This window comes from Tenrec ecaudatus, chromosome 11 (assembly GCF_050624435.1).
Source record: "Tenrec ecaudatus isolate mTenEca1 chromosome 11, mTenEca1.hap1, whole genome shotgun sequence".
Classification (NCBI taxonomy): Eukaryota; Metazoa; Chordata; class Mammalia; order Afrosoricida; family Tenrecidae; genus Tenrec; species Tenrec ecaudatus.
The window spans coordinates 83,718,200-83,737,983 of record NC_134540.1 but is presented as its reverse complement, the minus strand read 5'-3'; the positions used below and the strand labels follow the sequence as shown (position 1 = coordinate 83,737,983).

Sequence of the window (19,784 nt, the reverse complement as noted above, 5' to 3'; positions counted from 1 at the left end):
CACAGCAATATTAATAATCCATTGATTTAATATTACTACATCATTTAACTCCATTTTAATAAACTCTCTTTTAAGGAAAAAGATTTTGTTCTATTCATTTAACACACACATATGTAAAGATACACACATACCAAAAAAAACTATCAGTTAAAGTAAAAAATTGGATTAAGAATTACCATTTCCCATTCTTGTTAATTAATAATAACCTTAAAAGAGCTAAACCCTGGGAAGTTCGGGGAGGGAGGGGAAAAAAGAGGAGCTTATACCAAGGGCTCAAGTAGAAAATGTTTTAGAAATGAAGATGGTATCATATGCACAAATATACTTGATCCAATTGATGTGTGCAATGTCATATAGCTGTAAAAGCCACCAATAAAATGATTTAATTTAAAAAAAGATATAAAGGCAGTCTTCTACTTAGATTCTCTAATGATCAGTACAAATACTGAAATGTCTATCTCAGTTTCATCATATAGCCTGAAACTTTTCTCAGAGTGATCAGCAGGATTAAATATTAAAATTATAAATACTTAGGTCTTTGTTAAGGGAAAGAGAAGTATATAAGGAAGTCTAGTAGTACCATTTTGTTCATCTAGTCAAGAAACCTACAGTTTTTTATGGGTTGAACTGTGTCCTTCAGAATACGTGTTGAATTCCTAGCCTCATACCTATAGCAATTAAAACATTTGAAAAGTGGGATCTTTTCTTAAGTTAATGAACCCATAATAAAAGTAGGGTGGATCCTAAACCTAATCACTTTGAAGTTGTAAAACCAGAATCAGAATACTAGCACACCGCCCTGTGTGATCATGAGGTGTCAGGGAGCAAAGAGCACAACAAATCCTATCAATGTGAATGAGAGGGGAGGGAGGAGTGGAGACCCAAAGCCCATCTGTACAAGACTGAACACCCTCTTACAGAGGGTCACAAGGAAGAGATGAGCCAGTCAGGGTGCAGTATAGCACCAATAAAACATACTACTTTCCTCTAGTTCTTTAATGCTTCCTCCCCACCCCCACTATCATGACCCCAATTCTACCTTACAAATCCGGCTAGACCAGAGATGTACATGGATACAAATAAGAGCTGAAAACACAGGGAATCGAGGACAGACATAACCCTCAGGACCAATAATGAGAGTAGTGATACCAGGAAGCTAAGGGGAAGGTGGGGGAGAAAGGGGAAACGGATCACAATGATTGACATATAACCCCCTCCCAGGGAGACGAACAACAAAAAAATGGGTGAAGGGAGACAGTGGTCAGTGTAAGACATGAAAAAAATAATAATTTCTAAATCATCAAGGGTTCATGAGGGAGAAAGGGGGAGAGGGGGGAAAATGAGCTGAGAACCATGGCTCAAGTTGAAAGAAAATGTTTTGAAAAATGATGATGACAACATCTGTACAAATGTGCTTGACACAATGGATGGATGTATGGATTGTGATAAGAACTTTAAAGAGCTCCCAATTAAATTGAAGGAAACAAAAGACCAGAGTACACAGACAATCCGAGAAAGACAGGGCATATGAGGACTGCCTATAATCCAAGCAATGCCCAAGAAGCAAGGGCTATCAACCCGGGGATAACAACAAGGAAGAGAGTGACCAAGGTGAAATGCAAATTTAGACTTTTAGTCTCTATGACTCTGAGAAATTTACTTCTGCTATTTAAAGTCATATCACTGTAGCACTGAGTTACAGCAGTACTACGTGACTAGCACATACGATTTCTAGGAAAATAGGTTCGCTGGGTTTAAATTAAACATGTAAACAAGTTTTGGAAATATCACAAATTCAGATGTTGAAATAGTCTGCGTTTTGCTTTGCTGGCTGAATGAACGGGCTTTGGGGATAAACTAAATCATGGTTTGACGGCTCTTTTTTTTAATATTGTTATAATCCCACTACAATTTCAAACACCAAACTCTTCACTCTGATGAAAGAAATTTGATGATTAAAATCTACTTTAAAGAAAATGAAGAAAACCTAAAAGCAATATAGCAATGGGATTTTAAGAAATGATTCAGAGAATGTTTTTTAACCTACTTTCACCAGCTGATGATAAAACTTCAAGTAATATATCTAAACAGGCAGTCCTCAACTTCCAAACATTATATACTGAAGCTCCCAGAGACTGCCTTGTACACATCAGCTGAAAAGGGACTGTGGGGACACTGCCTGTCCATCCAAAGGTTTCATATCAGCAATGCTGTGGTCTCAGGCATGCGACCACGGTCGGTGTGCCAGTTCAATATAATGTTGTGAGCATAAGGCAGTGGCCCGGGCATGAGAAAAGGGGGCACAAAGAGCTGGGGAGTAGGAAAGATGCAGGGTCACACTGGGACAAGTTGGGAGATAAGAGCTGCCTGGAGAAACCTGCACTCCAGAAAAAGACCAGCAAAAGCAGGGATCTGAGACTGGGTTGACTCTATTCTGACTGTGCCTCACAGAATGGACCTGTAGACCTCACAAGGTTAAGTGAAGTCCAGCAGTGGCCCAGGGCTGGTAGCGTGTTTCTGATGTTCCTATATCTAATGCAATATCCATCAACAAGCCAAGTGTTTTAACATCCACCAACAAGCCAAGTGTGATCCTTCAACAGGGAACAGAGGTGGAATTTTATGAAGGTGGTTTGAATAATGCTCTAGAAACGTCCAGAACCTTGTGAATCTCAAGAACTTAGAGTGAGGGCAAGAAACGGTATGTCTTCAGCCTCCTCCACCCCTTATCACCAATGAGATAAGCCTCACATTCCCAAGAGAAACATTCTGTTCTGCCCAATATCAGTATGTTTGAAAAAGGAGTCAACTGCCAAGGAAAAATATAAAAGCTGCCCTTTAATTGCCTTTAATTGAATTTTAACTGAATTTTACCAAAAAAGGTATAAAAATAGAAAATATGCAGTCAACAGTGACAACAAATAAAAGTATTATATATGTAATATAATTACTGTAAAGATGAAAGACTATTTTAGGAATGTTGTAAATAAATATTCCTGATTCTTTATGCAATACTAACCAGGACCAATTGTGTTTACCTAAGCACATATTCAGAAACAAAAATAATATCCTAGAATAACCACTGAGTATAGGTCTAAAAGGTAATTTCAGTAATTAAAAACTCCTTTCAATGTCTTGTCTCACTGGACATGGAGACACAGCCAGTTAAGGCTGTGGAAGGCAGTGAAAACCCCAGAATCCATCCACACAGGCTGCACCTGGTAGGAGCCTGTGAATTCCCTGCATCCACTAACCGAGGGGATGTGAACAGTCTTGTCCCCATACAAAGTGCATTGGAAAGTGGACTACTGCAGATTCAGTGTATACAGTTTGGCTAAAATTTAACATTTGACCATGTGTTTCCCCTTCAGACCCATTGTTAACTTGTTCTAGTTTTTAATACTTTCTGCTATCTTTTGGATTAAGATTTTTCTGTGTTTTATTCTGCTTTGTGATTTTTCCTTATGTGAAATTTAGGATAGGTACCGTCTATACTCATTTATAAGCCGAGTTTTACAACCACATTTTTATGCAGTTTTTGTGGAAAAATTAGGTGCCTCAGCTGATATTTGGGTCAGCTTATACTCAGGTATATACAGTAAATCTATAGACACAGCAACTACATTAATAGCTTCTTCAGGTTATGATGGGAAGTTGGGAGGAAATGAGAAGCTAATAAAAATGAATACCAGAAAGAAGAAAATGTTCTAAAAGAATGTACGACTTTTAAAATTTATTAAAGCCACTGAATTATAGGATATGAGTTATATGTCACTGAAACTATGAAAAACAGATAAATATGTAGAGCTTCTTGTGCAGTACTATATAATCATAAGAGAAATAAAGTTCTCATGCATGCTGTAACATAAATTAACCTCAAAACCATTAGTGAAACAAGTTAGTAGGAAAAGGTAAAATACAATATGATTGCATTTATATGAAATAAACAAATATATATCCCCATTACTCATCTATGGACATGGGTAAGTTCCTAAGAACACCATAAAATGATGTTATGCAAAATGGAGGCTAACCATATCAGATCACAAAATAGAAGACGACTCTATCATTATATGCCAAAATTTCACCATTACATAACTGCCCAAACACGAAACCACCAAGAATCAGTGGCCAGCCAAATTGACAAATAGCATCAACCCTTACGTTTACCAATGCTCTTGCATTGCACCTTCGTGTTTGCTGCTGCCAGGTGTGCATTGTTAGTGCACAAAACCAGTACAATTTTTACGATTATCATAAATGTGAAATGTTGGCTAACAAGATAGTCGAGAGGTGAAGAGTGAGGAACACGTATACAAATCAAGTTACCCAGGTGGAAGGCAAGGAAGAAGGGCAAGTAGTTTGGAGTGGGGACATGGAGTTTAAGGCAGTGATGGTGGGATGACTTAGGAAGGACAGTGAAAATGCAGGCACTGTCACTGTGTTGTGAACCTAAGAGGTGCTGCTGGCAGGCGTTTGGGGATGCGTGCTTTATCTCACTGCAATAAAAGAGAAAAAAATACTTAAAAAAATAAATCTATTACATGTGTTATAAAGTGAAAACTTTTAACTGAGATAACTGGTTATATGTACAATTCGTGATGAGACACAGGTGCATATCCGTGACACTGGGGCTCTGTTGGCAAGTAGGCATGTATAATTTCAGTTTGATTTATCCTTGCTTTATTCTTCTTAAATAACGAAAGCACCACAGAATGAAAGAGCAATTCAAACTAATAGAAAAAATTGTGGTAGTTACATAATCTGTTGTCAATTTGAGACTTAAGCGTGAAGGGGTGGAGTCTAGCCTGTCAATCAGGTCACAGCTTGATGACCTCATTTGGAGGCACTAAGGAGATAAATAGCTCATTCCCTGCAAAACATTCCTGTTGACAAGCCACATGGAAACAGGCTGATGGTAGCCAGTGCTTTGGAGCTGAGGAGCTTCGTGGAGACCCACGCCAGCTCTGAGATGCTTCCACCACCACTGAATCCACAAGACTTTCCACCCACTGGCTGTGATCTTCCTGCATTCAGCATCACTGCATGGCCACGTGAGTCTAAAGAGGAATTTGGGACTACTACCGATATATGGACATATGGGGTAATATCGGACTTAAGGACTTGATCTGGACTGGGATGTTATCTCAATTTACAACTGCCCTTTTACATAAAACTCTTATACACATGTGTGTCCATTAATTTCTCTGGTTTATCCAGACTAACACAAAAATTAAAGAAATTATATTGCCTAAGTGAAAGAAAACTGCCAATAAAAAATTGTTCTTCATGGGTGAGGGGAGACAGTGTATGGTATTAGATATGAAAATAATAATAACTTATAATTTATCAAGAGTGAGGGTGGGAAGGTGGGAGAAGGAGGGGAAAAAGTGGAGCTGATACCAAGGGCTCAAGTAGAAAGAAAACGCTTTGAAAACATACGTACAAGTGACTGATACAACTGATGTATGGATTGTTAGAAGAGCTGTAAAAGCCCCCAACAAAATGATTTTTAAAAATGATTTACAAAAAATGGTTCTTGTGCCAACATAAAAATATGGATGTGTTTAGAAATAGGTTCTAGATATGTAAGAACAATTGTGATGCTACCTTTAACTGTGTTACATTGTTTTACCCATATTCAGATAGAATTTGAACAGAAGAGTAAATTCCTTTATAAAATCTAAGATTATAGTTCAATATCCCACAGATCCGTGAGCATAGAATACGACAACTGTACAGACACGATGAGGCTCTAACCAGCCTGGGGAAGAGAAGAGCTAGCCAACATCAAGAAAACCTGCGCCGGAACAAACGAGCAGAATGACTGCTTATTTTACTGCTCTACAGTTTTCCACATTTCTATTGTAATTTCTTTTACATTAAAAAAAAAGAACTTCTCAATTTGACAAAAGGAATAAAGTCTGCAAAACACACACAAATATATGGTTCCCCTCTAAGTATTAAACCTGGCATGTTACCGAGATAAGACAACTCCTAGGCAGCAAGACAGACTGAACTAAACAATACAAATCTAAATCCCTCTATTGAAGCAAGTCTGACAAGGAAGGAAGGATTCTTTGCTACTCAAGTTCCCACACAGCTGAACCCAGATAACTCAGCAACCGCTTTCAGCCACGGACGGAAAAAGAACAAGAAACCACAAAGTAATGCGCTACAAGTAACATTTTAAGTTGTTACATGATATATTCCCACTCTAAAAATAGACAGAAGCAGAATGTCCCAATCCAAAAAATTTTAAAACTGCTCATAATGTAGATAGCAAGATAAATCAACATGCAGACTTTATATGCAAAGAAATGCGTTTTAGAAATTTTCAAAAAAAATTTTTTTTAATTTTTCAAAAGCTCTGCTTACTCTGTTCATAGTGGTTCTTCTATCTTGGGGGAGTACACAGAAGCTGCGAGGAGGAGTAAAACAGCACTCTGCCGTAGCACTCCAATTACAGACCCCAACACTCACTCTCCATGGAGACAGGGGGGGGGGGGGAGGAGGGGGGCGCGAATGCTTCTCAAGCCATCTGTGCCAAAAGGCTACTCTTGTCACATTCCCAATTCATCACAAAGAACCCAATGGAAATTAGAAAAATTAAATAAACTTAAAAAAAATGAAAACTACACAAATAATTTTAATTACTATTAGAGTTAACAGACCCAAAACCACATGCACACATTCATATAGATATATTTGTATTTGTATTACTGGTTACAAAGAACATTTTCTAGTTTTAGATTTAAATACATGTATTCTTTGTGGCAACTTCTGACAAAATAGGGATACTACATCATGTTAAAGTGTCAATTGAATAAAGAAAACCATAATTATCTACAAACTCAATGAAAAAGACAAAATACATAAATCACACTCTTAACTGATGAGAGAAGTAGACAATGCCAGTTTTGATGTGGGAGAAAATTAGGCAGAAACTGAACAAAGACAGATCTAAAGAACACAATCGATCCATTGGACCGCAGGGTCACACAGAACCCTCCACCCAACAGCAGCCTGTTAGATATTTGTCTCCCTTGAAAACAGAACACTCTCCAGACTAGACCATGTGTCAGGTCACAAAGCAAGGGTCAATAAAAGTTAAGCCACTGAAGTACCACAAAACATTGTCTCAGACCACAATGCTTTAAAATTTAAAATCAACAACAGGAAGACTGCAGGAGAAAAATCAAATACATGGAAATGGAAATAATATCCTGCTTAAAAACAACTGAGCAATAAAACAAATAGAAAATGAAAACTTTTAATTCCTTAAAGCAAATGAGAATGAAAATATAACATACCCAAACCTCTGGAACATAACAAAAGCAGTACTCAAAGTGAAAATTATAGAAAATAATGCACACATCGAACCAAAATCAACACCTTAACCCAACATCTCCAATAATTTGAAAAAGAGCAACAAAAGAAGCCTGCAGCCAATAGAAGGAATAATACAAAATTTTAGAACAGAAACACATGAAACAAAAGAAGAAAACAAGAAAAAATAAAAATAAGTAAACAACAGAAAGAACCAACATGACTAGTACTTGGTTCTTTGAAAAGATTACCTATATACTCGAGTATAAGCCCACCCAAATATCAGCCAAGACACCTAATTTTACCACAGAAACTGCATTAAAAATGTGCTGACTGCTGCATATGGGAGCTGGAGGCACAGGGAATCCAGGGTGGATGATCCCTTCAGGACCAAGGGTGTGAGGGGCGATGCTGGGAGAGTGGAGGGTGAGTGGGTTGGAAAGGGGGAACTGATTACAGGGATCCACATGTGACCTCCTCCCTGGGAGATGGACCGCAGAGAAGGGGGGGGGGAGTCCAGATAAGGCAAGATAAGACAAAATAACAATCTATAAATTATCAAGGGCTCATGAGGGAGGGGGGAGCGGGGAGGGAGCGGGGGAAGAAAAGAGGACCTGATGCAAAGGGCTTAAGTGGAGAGCAAATGCTTTGAAAATGATTAGGGCAAAGAATGTACAGATGTGCTTTATACAATTGATGTATGTATATGTATGGATTGTGGTAAGAGTTGTATGAGCCCCTAATAAAACGTAAAATTAAAAAAATGTGCTGAAAAAACTCTGCTGATACATGACTATATACGGTAATAAAATGCCAAGTCCAACAAAGGAAAAGGAGAGGATGCAAGTAACATAAATAAGAAGTTAAATGAGTGACGTCACAACAGAACTGCGATGGTTCGTCAACTAGAAACTCCTGGGTCAGGGTAGGGCGGAGCCCAACCTATCATGTGCCACAGCTTTGGTGGGAGAGCCTTCTTCTAAGAGAGATCAGGCCGAGTCCAATCTTCTTCAGCCCTTCTCCTCCTGCTGGAGCAGGATCGTGCACCTGGTGCCTTGATCTCCTGCCAATCCCAGGAGCAGGCAGCAAACTACCCATGGGGAATTCATTTGGCTGACTTTGGGCTTCTGCATCCATTAGCCTGTGCCCTGCTGTCTCTGCTACATCATCCTGCTTCCACTTCATCAGCTTCCACAGTCAGGAGAAGCTTGACTTAATGGATCTGAACTGGTACTTAACTATTTCTATATCTCTGTCAACCATTTCATGATATAAATTTCTTTCAAAATCCAACACATACAAGTATCATTGCTTTTGCTTCTCTAGAGAACACAATTTAACACAAGAACCAATTGAAATAAGAAGAATAACAGAATATTATGAAGAACGGTACAAGATTCTAAAAACATATTACTTATCTAAATTAACGTGACTTAAGTAAAAAAAAATTTCAACCAATTCATAACAAATGAAGAAACTGATTAGGTCATTAGGTAACCCAGACAAAAAGGAAGTCCAAGCTCAGATGGTATGGCAAATTCTACCACGCATTAGATCTGACAGCAATTTTTACTCAAACTGTCCTACAGAATAGAAATGACTGAATACTCCCAAATTCATTCCTGTGAAGCAAGCATAACCCTGACGCAAGCAGCAGGCAGAGCTATCACTAAAAAAGAAAACTACAGACCAATATCTCTTATGATCATGGATGCAAAAATTCTCAACAAAATTCTAGTCAACAACATATCCAAAAGCAAAACACCACCCCATGACCTAGTGGAACTCACAGCAGGCACATACGATGGTTAGAAGAACAATCAGCGCAATCCACCACATACATGAAGCAAAGGAAAAGAACTCTATTGTCATACTGATTGGCACAGAAAGCCATTCGATTAAATCCAGAACCCATTCTTGGTGTTATTTAAAAACAAAACAAAAAAACAACAACCCACAAACAGCAAAACGAACCCCTCGGCAAAACAGGAACAGAAGGGAAATTCTTTAATATAACCAACAGTAAACATTAGTCTCCACAGACAGAAACTGAAAGCATTCTCCTTGTGAACATAAACCAAACAGGGGAGACCTTTTATCACCACGTGTAGGGACTCAGGTGGTGCTGTCAAGTAAACACTGGACGCTAACTGCAAGGTCACCAGTTCAAAGCCACCAGTTGATCTTCGGGAGATCAGGTCATCTGCTGCAATAACGATTTACATCCTCAAAACCCCAGACAGGATCACTATGAGTCAGGGCAATTCAATGACCGTGGGCCTGGCTTTTAGGCTTTGAACACTGTGCCGGAGTTCTTAGCCAGCCAAGAATGGGATATTAAATGTATCCAAATTGGCACAGAAGAAGCAAAACCCTTTCTATTCACAGATAATATGATCCTATACATAGAAAATCCCAACAGCTCAGCAAAAAAAAATTGCTAAAACTAATTAAAAAATTTGGCAAGATAGCAGGCTATAAGATCAACATACAAAAATTAGTCACATTATTTTATACTAACAAAGAAAGCTGAAGAAATGATATCAGGAAAACAATGCCATTTACAGTACCCACCCCCCAAAAAATGAAATTCTTAGGAATGCATTTAACCAGAGAAACAAAAAACCTATAGAAAGAAAACTACAAAGCACTGTTGCAAGAGATCTACATAAATGGAAGAATATACTACATGCTTATGGATAGAACGAAAAATGCTTTTTTGTTTTTTAATCATTTTATTAGGGGCTCTTATCACAATCCATAAACATCTATTGTGTCAAGGACATTTGTGCATATGTTGCTATCATTATTTTCAAAATATTTTCTTTCTACTTGAACCCTTGATATCAGCTCATCCCCGCCCCATGAACCCTTGATAATGTATAAATTATTTTTTTCATGTCTTACACCAATCGCTTTCTCCTATGTCAATCATTGTGACTGGTTCCTCCTTTCTCCCCTCACCTTCCCCTTCCCCTCCTGGTATTGCCACTCTCGTGATTGGTCCTGAGGGGTTTATCTGTCAGTCCTGGATTCTGTGTTGCGATCTATTATCTGTACCAGTGTAAAGCTCTGGTCTAGCCAGCTTTTTAAGGTAGAATTGGGGTCATGATAATGAGGGCGGGAAGACACATTAAAGAACTAGAGGATAGCTGTGTACTTTGTCAGTGCTACACTGCACCCTGACTGGCTTATCTGTGAGAGGATATCCAATTGTCTCCACTCTGCCCTCCTCCTCACTCACATCGATATGATTGTTTGTTTCGGAAGACTGAAAATGTTAATATTACCCAGTGATATACAGAGTAAATGCAATCCTGCTCCTGAGTCTAACATCATTCTTTAAAGAGTTGGAGAAACTAAATGCCAACTTTCTATGGAAAGGAACAAGAAAGCACTTCCTGATCTCAAACTCACTGTGAAACTCTGTTAGTCAAAATAGCCTGGTACGAGTATGACGAGAGACATATACAAATGGAACAGAGCTGAGAATGCGAATGTAAACACAGCCACCGTCCTATGGACAGTTAATTTTGACAAAGGGCTGAAACACATTAGATAGCAAAGATATACTCTCTTTTGACTGGTAAAGTGGGTATCCATTTGCACAAAAAATGAAACGGGACCACCTAATCTCAGAGTATATACAAAAAAGAACTCAACATAGATCAAAGACCTAAAAGTCAACTTGTAACTATGGAGCATGAAGAAAGAAGACCACATTTCCGGTCCCTAATGCAGGACATGAAGCTTGGGAAAGTAGAGGGACGGCGTACATAAACAGACACTGCGCCAAATAAGACGTTCAGGTGGCCAACAGGCCCAGAAAGTCAAGCTCAAGACTGTTACCTATGAAACAGATACAAACCCAAACAGCAATGAGGTGTCACCTCACCCCAGCACTCACAGAACATTTTTAAGATACAGCAACTGACAAATGCTGGCAAAGGAAGAGAGAGACTAGAACCATTATATACTCATGGTGGGACTTAAAAATGGCGCAACCAATGTGGACAGTGGCACTTCCTTAACAATCTGGAAATTGAAATACCATAGAAGCCAGCAATCCATCTACTTGGTGTGCGTGTGTATGTATGTATGTATATGTATATATATATTGATACACACACACACACATATATATCCTAGAGAAACAAGAGCCATGACATGAATAGATACATAACCCAATCATGTCCACTGCTTCACCATTTACCACAGCCAAAAGATAGCAACAACTGAAATGCTCATCAGTGAAAGAATAGGCAGACTATATGTACACACATTAGAATACTACACAACATTAAAAAATGATGATAAATCTGTCAAACATCTCGTAACATGAATGAACCTAGAAGACATTATGCTGAATGAAGTTAGTTCAGCACAAAAGAACAAATATTGTATAAGACTATTATTAAAAGTCAAGAAACGACTTTCACACTAAAAGAAACATTCTTTGATGGAATCCAGGGCTGGGAGGGGGAGTAAGTTACTGGCAAGAGGGGAGATGTGTGTTAAACTGGGTGACCGAGATGGCAATGTACCATAAGAAGGAAATTAGTTAAAAATGGAAGCAGGAAACGTAAGGAGGAAGTAGATAAACGACGGAACATTGAAAGGACTGCAATGGATGGGTTGAAGCAAATATGGATGGACTTCTAAATATAAAATTGATCTTGTCTATAAACCTTCAACTAATTCACAATAAAATGTTTTGTGTGTTTTTTCAATCCTTCCAATAAAGCAGTAAGTTCAAAGGGGCATGCAGGGACAGTGAATTATTCAACATGGTTCTTCCAGCCAAAGTCTCTAATTCCCACTTAACGATCTTCCCCTGCACGAGTCTGGTAAGAAGGTGCGGGAAGGTACTGATAGGATTCACCTGTGAGTGAATGCAAACAGGATTCCCTAGAGTGCCATCCTGCAGCATATGGGATGGGAAGCAGGAGTAGGATCTCATTATCAGCAAGAGCCTCTGGACTTGAGATTCACTGCAAGTGAAGCTCCTGGATACAGATGACAGCTATACCATCAGGGTATATATAGCGGAGCCAGGAGCCAGAGCTTGGACAGAGTGATGGACTTCTCCACCTTTGTGCGCCTTACTGAGTGGGGTGTCTCTGGGCACTTGATTCAGGGAGCGGGTTTGCTGACCCCCGGATCAGTAAACTGAAATCCTTCAGGCTGAGGCTTACAACAGAGTGGCCCGGCGCATTTGGGCATTTACTAACGCACCTGAAATTTTGTAGTATATCCTGATAAATAACTACCCTGAGAATTTTTCACTAGTATCAAAATTTGTTAACTTCTTTAAAAGCCCCTTCATCATGAATTTTGTCTGTGTCTGTGTAGCCATTGCAATGGCTTTAGAACCCAAAGAGGTCAAGTAAAAAAGTACAGAACATTAATTAAGATATCTCGGGCCCAGCAGGAATATTATTTTCACTTTAGAATGAGCTACATTGGATGATCTCACTCCCAATAAATAAACAGGTAATATACTAGAAGATAAGCCAGAGCTAATAATCAAGACAACAAAAAATTGGTGCAAATAATTTTTTAAAACATATACTCATATAATTGAGATGACTACTGGAAACTGTGCTAAAGTAAATTTGGACATGGATTAGGTTTTATAACATTTCCTGATATTATTGAGTCAATTACACACGTGTCAAAATATTTCCTAATCATTTATCATACAAGATGCAATAGCGTCTGATGGATAGAGTTACAGACTCAAACAGGTGAAGATAGAAAAGTCACCTCCTTTTCGTTTTTCCAAGTTTACGAAACAGAAACACTTACTGGATTCCATTGTCATCTGAAGCAAACTGTCGATGACATTGGATAGGAGTCCTTTACTGGATATTCTTAGATGGCCCAATATTACTGGAACAGCTTGATAGTCCAAAAACAAGGCTTTTCCTTCATCTGTCTTCAGGTCCAAACAAAGAGAATCAAATGCCTGAGCCAGGTAATCAACTGAAAAACATGATCAATGTAAAATCAACTGCCAGATCAGTGGTCTAATCAGTAATCAGAAAAGAAAGGAAAAAAGGGATACCACCACTTAACAAATCTAAATGAGAAACAAAAATTAAAGGACAAGCGATCACAAACTAAACTTAAAAAAAATTTTTTTTTCTGTCTGCCTAATTTGTTAGAACTCAAAGGGGGATAAATTACATTATGGTAGGGAAATTTTCATTTAAAATTTTCAGATTTTAACATTTGAAAAACAAACGTGATTTCTTTTTTATATCAAGAAAGAAAACAACAGATGTTTAATAGTAAATACCACAAGTAAATGTTTATTTTCCATGTTTATGATAGCTGTTACATATATATAAAATTTAAATGGCATTAGCATTTGTCTTTACAATAGCTTCTGAAATTTTATTTTTGTTGCTATTGCTTCCTAAATGCTACCTTATTTCAAAGCATAACCTCATAGAAACTCCCTCGGTGCATTACAAACAAGGATTTTGCATCTCCTAATAAAGATACCATTAAGCCACTGAAAGACAACTTTTAAAAATCAGATATGGGCAGCCAGGTAATATTCCTCCCTGAGACATATATGCATTAAAAATGCCAGCAAGACTGTGCTAGGAAGACGTCTGTGGAATCATAACCCTACAGCTGCATTTCTCAGAGACCACTGTGAAGGCTGTAAAGCCCAATTTAACCAGAGTCAGCGAAAACAAGACGGTACTCATATGAAGGGGGTACCCAAAAAGAAACAGAATTTTTCCCTTCAAAGCTATGTATTAAATTTTTTTTACAAATCAACCTTATCACCTTCAAAGTACTCTCCATTACACTTAATTCATTTGTCAAATCTGCAATTCCATTCTTAGAAACATTTTTCTTGTAAACGTTTTTCTAATTCATGGTTTGGGTGGCTGACAGCACCTCCCTCGTTTTTTTCTTCACCTCCTCTACACCGTCAAATCGCTGTCCTTTCATGTAGCTCTGAATCCATGGAAACAAAAAGAAGTCACAGGGAACAAGGTCGGGTAATTACATTGTGGGGACAAGAGAGGCATGCTGTTTTTTGCCAAAAACTGGCACACTGAGATGACTGTATGAACAGGTGCATTGTCGTGGTGGCAAAACAAGTTCCACTGTCTGCTACAAATCAGGCCTTTTTTGTTGCACACTGTTACACAATCTTTTCAGAACCTCTCAAAAGAAAGCTTGATTAACAGCCTGACCTAGTGGAATGAACTCCAAACGCACTATCCCCCTCACAACAAAAAATCAAAAACAAATGAGTATCATCTTGATCTTTGATTTCACTTGACAGGCTTTCTGGAGGAGAAGGGATGTTGATCATGGTGTCTTCCACTGGCTTGATCACAGTGTTTGCTTTCAGGGTTGTAAGAATAGCACCTGTCTTGTCACCAGTAATGACCTTGGGGAAAAAATCTGGGTTGCTTCAAGCTGTTCTTTCAAAGCACAGCAGGTTTCCACCCATCAATCTTTTTCCTGGTCCATCAGAACCCAAGGCACATATGTCTCAGAGACCTTTGTCATTCCCAAATCTTCTGTTAAAATTCGCTAGACCGAGCTCCAAGATAGTCCAGATAACTTCCTCATCTCATCTCTTCAATGGTCCGTCCTTGGTTTTTCAAGCACAAGTACATGAATTTTGTCAACATTTTCATCTGTTCAGGAAGTTGATGGACATCCAGAATGAGGTTGTCATCAATCAACATTTCACCTTTTTTGAAAGGAGAAAACCCCTCATACACAGGAATTTTTCCCATGGCACTGTCCTTGTAAGCTGTGCTCAACATCACAACAGTTTCTACACCACTTTTCCCAAGCAGGAAACAAAATTTCACAGCCCCATGTTGTTCTTTTAAATCAGCCATCACAAAAAACAAGGTCCAAGCAAACTTGCTTTTATGAAAAAAATTCCTTGTGACCAGAGGGACGCTTCCCAGGCAATGTCACTAGATGCACTCACTCAGGGTGCTCACCTAGCAGGAAGAATGCATTCTACAAAACTCCACACTCCAGCGCCATTCAGTTTTGGGGGGTTCCCCCTCATATGTCAATTCAAACAACAGGTTTACTGTGGGAAACAGAAAGATTTCTCCTAAGTCATCTCCCCCAATTATGTTAGACTTAGGACACTGCTTGCAGGGAATGGTAAATAATTGTCCTTACCTCCCTGCAGACAGTCAATTACCAGACCATTGTCTGGACTGGTAGGGCCACTCCATGCTGTTAAAGACAATGGGCTACTTCTCCCTAAAGGCTTACAGTCATTGATTTAGTGCCTGTTCGATAATGGTTTCTATAGTGATCCAGAGACCAGGTCAAACTGGCTCAGTGACATCCAAAGTTAGACTGCCATGCTGAATCTAGGATCCGCCCTTCTTGTCACAATCCTTCCTCTTCCTATCCCTAGACTGTTCCCCTCTCATTGCTGTATAACCATAGTGCAACCCCTCTCTGTGACATATGTCTTTACCTGTGATTAATGGGCTTGCATGCCCCCAAAAGATATATAGGCCTGGGTTAGCAATAAAGCGCTCTCTCTCTTGGGCTCCCCTCCCTCGGCCTCTGGTCGGCTTCTCCTTCCTCTCCCTTCCTCTGCTGTCCTCGCTCCCCTGTTCCCTTTCCCCTTGTCTTCCTTCCCTTCCCCCTCTCTCTGTGTGGACCACCAAGCGGGGCTGAGGGGAGCATGCTACCATGAAATGTGTCTAAATGCATTATTTCAATATCTCTTCTCTCTCTCATGCTCTCTATGACTTTACTATAATCTTTACTTATTATTGATGTACAATTATGCCTACCGGACCGGTGATATGTCTTAGGGCAGGTACCCTGAGAGTTTACATTGTGCTTTTAAGTTTTTAAAAGTTCTCCTTTCAAATTATTATTTAAAATAATATAAAACTGAACAGGCTGGTCAAATAATAGTGAGTTAATTTTTTTTGGTGGGAAGATTGTTTAAATTGTGTCTGAAGTACCCTAAAAATATGACAGTTGTCATATTAAAATGTATTGTTTCCTAGTCTTAGGCTAGTTGTTTCAGTTTATGTATTTAATGAAATCACTTAAAACTCTAGTTATTAAAAATGAGAAGTAGATCCCAGATCATGGATGCTTTCTCCCGCCAACTACCATGATCCGAATTCTACCTTGCAGGACTGGATAGGGCAGAGGTTGTACACTGCTGCATATGGGAGCTGGAGGCACAGGGAATCCATGGTGGATGATACCTTCAGGACCAAGGGTGTGAGGGGCGATGCTGGGAGAGAGGAGGGTGAGTGGGTTGGAAAGGGGGAACTGATTACAAGGATCCACATGTGACCTCCTCCCTGGGAGATGGACGGCAGAGAAGGGGGGGGGGGGGAGGGAGACTCCGGATAGGGCAAGATATGACAATATAACAATCTATAAATTATCAAGGGCTCATGAGGGAGGGGGAGCGGGGAGGGAGGGGAAAAAAAAAGAGGACCTGATGCAAGGGGCTTAAGTGGAGAGCAAATGCTTTGAGAATGATTGGGGCAGGGAATGTATGGATGTGCTTTATACAATTGATGTATGTATATGTATGGATTGTGATAAGAATTGTATAAGCCCCTAATAAAATGTAAAAAAAATGAGAAGTAGATAATAGCTTGTATGAAATGTTAATATACATATGAACATATTGTGAGAAATTAAAATTTTTGCCTATGGATCAATTTATAGTGTAGTGCATACTATTTTTGGTATTTTATTGAATTAAAAAAACACATCATTACGTGCAATATTTTCAGTTTCATAAAATAAAACATGTAATGTCTATTTAAGTTAAGCAACAGAGTCCTAGTGGTGTCGTGGGTTACTGGTTAGACTGCAACCCTTATGGTCAGCAGTGTGAAACCAGCAGTCGCTCCACAGGAACAAGATGAGGCTTTCAACTCCCTAAAGAGTTACAGTCTCGGACACCCACGGGGCAGTTCTACCCTGACTTACAGGACTGCGAAGAGCTGGAATCTATTCAACGGCAGTGAGTTTTTTTTAAGTTACACAAAAGTTGCTAAATTGTGTTCAGCCTTGCCTATTTAGAAATCCATCTCTGTACAGTAGCAATAAGGTAGGTAAAAGAATAGATGAATCCTGAATGCTATGCTTCACAGAAACAAAAGTTTTATCACAGTGCCACCTACTGTATTTGCCACAAATTACTTCATGTCTTATTAACATGAGAAGATTAGCCTGAATATTAGAAGGTACAGCAAATTTTAAGATAAAAGTGTTTTATGAATTTGGGGCGTTATAATGATGGTATGGAGGCATTTTTTGCTTTGTCTTAAGAAACCTTATCTTTTATAGATAATTAACAGTTATATTTCTAAAACCACATCCATTCACCTTCTAAAGAGTATCTTTCCAAAAATTAACTACATAAAGACTGATTTCTTTTTATAAGTGCTATATGTTAGTACATTAAAAATATGTACTGACAATCAAATGCAATCTTTAAAGCCGATCTGTCCCACAGGGGGCAACACACTATGGAAGCAAAGCAAGGAAGTCCTAGGGAATACAAAAATAGACTTTGGGGCCAGGGCGTGGCACCCCATCAGACTCTACTGGAAAACATCCCTAAAGGTCAACAAACAGACCTAGAAATATTCTTTTATTCATTGTCGGTTATTTTGCTGTTGTTTTGTTTTCCTTTGTTGCTTTGTTTTGCTCTGTCTTGGTTTTGTGCTTATTACTGTCTCTGCATGTCTGTCTATCTAGGTAAGTTAGGTGGGATAAACAAACCAGAGGAGAAAAAACCAGAACTGATGGTTCCAGGGAGCCTCAGGATAAGGGGAGGTGACAAAAAGGAAGTGGGTGCTTAGAAACCCAGGAACAAGGGAACAACAAGTGATCCAAAATCAATGATGAGGAGAGAGTAAGATGCATTATAGGGCTTGATCAAGGGTACTGTAACCAAGAGGAATGACTGAAACCCAAATGAAGGGTGAACATGATAGTGGGACAAGAGGAAAGTAAAAGGAAGTAGAAGAAAGAACTAGGAGACAAGGGGCATTTAGAGAGGTCTAAATATAGTTATGTACATATGTAAATATATTTATATATAATGATAGGGAATAGATCTATGTACATATCTTTATATGCTAAGTATTAAGGTATTAGGTGGACATTGGGCCCTGAATGCAAGAACACTTTGTTCTAATAACCTGGCACTCTGTGATGCTCACCTTCCCAACATGATGGCTGAAGACAAATGGGTGCATAAGTAAATGTGGTGAAGAAAGCTGATGGTGCCCAACTATCAAAAGATATAGCCTCTGGGGTCTTAAAGACTTGAAGATAAGCAAACAGCCATCTATCTGAGAAGCAAAAAAGCCCACATAGAAGCTTACCGCCCTGTGTGATCATGAGGTGTCTGTGGGATCAAAGACCCAAAACAAAAAAAATTATATCAATGTGAATGAGGGTGGAGTAGTGACCGAAAGCCCATTTGTAGACAATTGGACACCCCCTTACAGAAGGGTCACAAGGAAGAGATGAGCCAGTCAGGGGACAGTATAGCACTGATAAAACAAACAACTTTCCTCTAGTTCTTTAATTTTTCCTCCCCATCATTATCATGACCCCAATTCTACCTTACAAATCCAGCTAGACCAGAGCATGTACATGGGTACAGATAAGAGCTAGAAACAAGGGAATCCAAGACAGATAAACCCCTCAGGACCAATAATGAGAGAAGCAGTATCAGGAGGGGAAGGGGAAGATAGGGGGAGAAAGGGGTAACGGATCACAATGATCTACAGATAACCCCCTCCCAGCGGGACAAACAACAGAAAAGTGGGTGAAGGGAGACATCGGTCAGTGTAAGACATGAAAAAATAATAACAATTTATAAATTATCACAGGTTCATCAGGGAGGGAGGGTGGGGAAAGGAGGAAAGGGAAAAAATGAGGAGTTGATAACAAGAACTTAAGTAAAAAGAAAATGTTTTAAAAATAATGACGGCAACAATTGTACAAATGTGCTGGACACAAAGAATGTATGTTACACATTGTGAAAAGAGTTGCAGGAGCCACCAATAAAATAATTAAAAAAAGAAAAAGTCAATCTGTTCAAAAGGTAACATGGAATGCGGGCAAAATATTCCTAGTCTGACCAAGGTAAATGTCACTATGAAGTAAGTGTACAGATGCGTGCACACACATATACACAGAGGACATAAATGCTAAAAGAATATATGTAATTTTGCAACAATTGCTAAAAATGTGTGGGTGTATATGTATATATGTTTGCATATACTTGAACAGGTATATGTGTGCACGTATGCATGTGGCTATATATGCAAATGAACGTGTGCATACATACACATACATGTAGATAGTTAAGGCAAGGGGTCAGTTACAGACACTTCTTCAGTCTCACCAAATATTTTACGAGACTGGATTTCTGGGCTTGA

At 38.9% G+C, this 19,784-nt stretch overlaps 1 protein-coding gene across 1 annotated transcript in view; it reads right to left on the bottom strand.

Moving 5' to 3' along the window:
• Positions 1–19,784, bottom strand: part of CCDC138 (coiled-coil domain containing 138) — a 90,696-nt gene that overhangs the window by 27,073 nt on the left and 43,839 nt on the right. Inside the window, exon 13 of the mRNA XM_075563362.1 lies at positions 13,138–13,314. Within this exon, the coding sequence (XP_075419477.1) occupies positions 13,138–13,314 (177 nt within the window). The remainder of the gene's footprint in view (positions 1–13,137; positions 13,315–19,784) is intronic.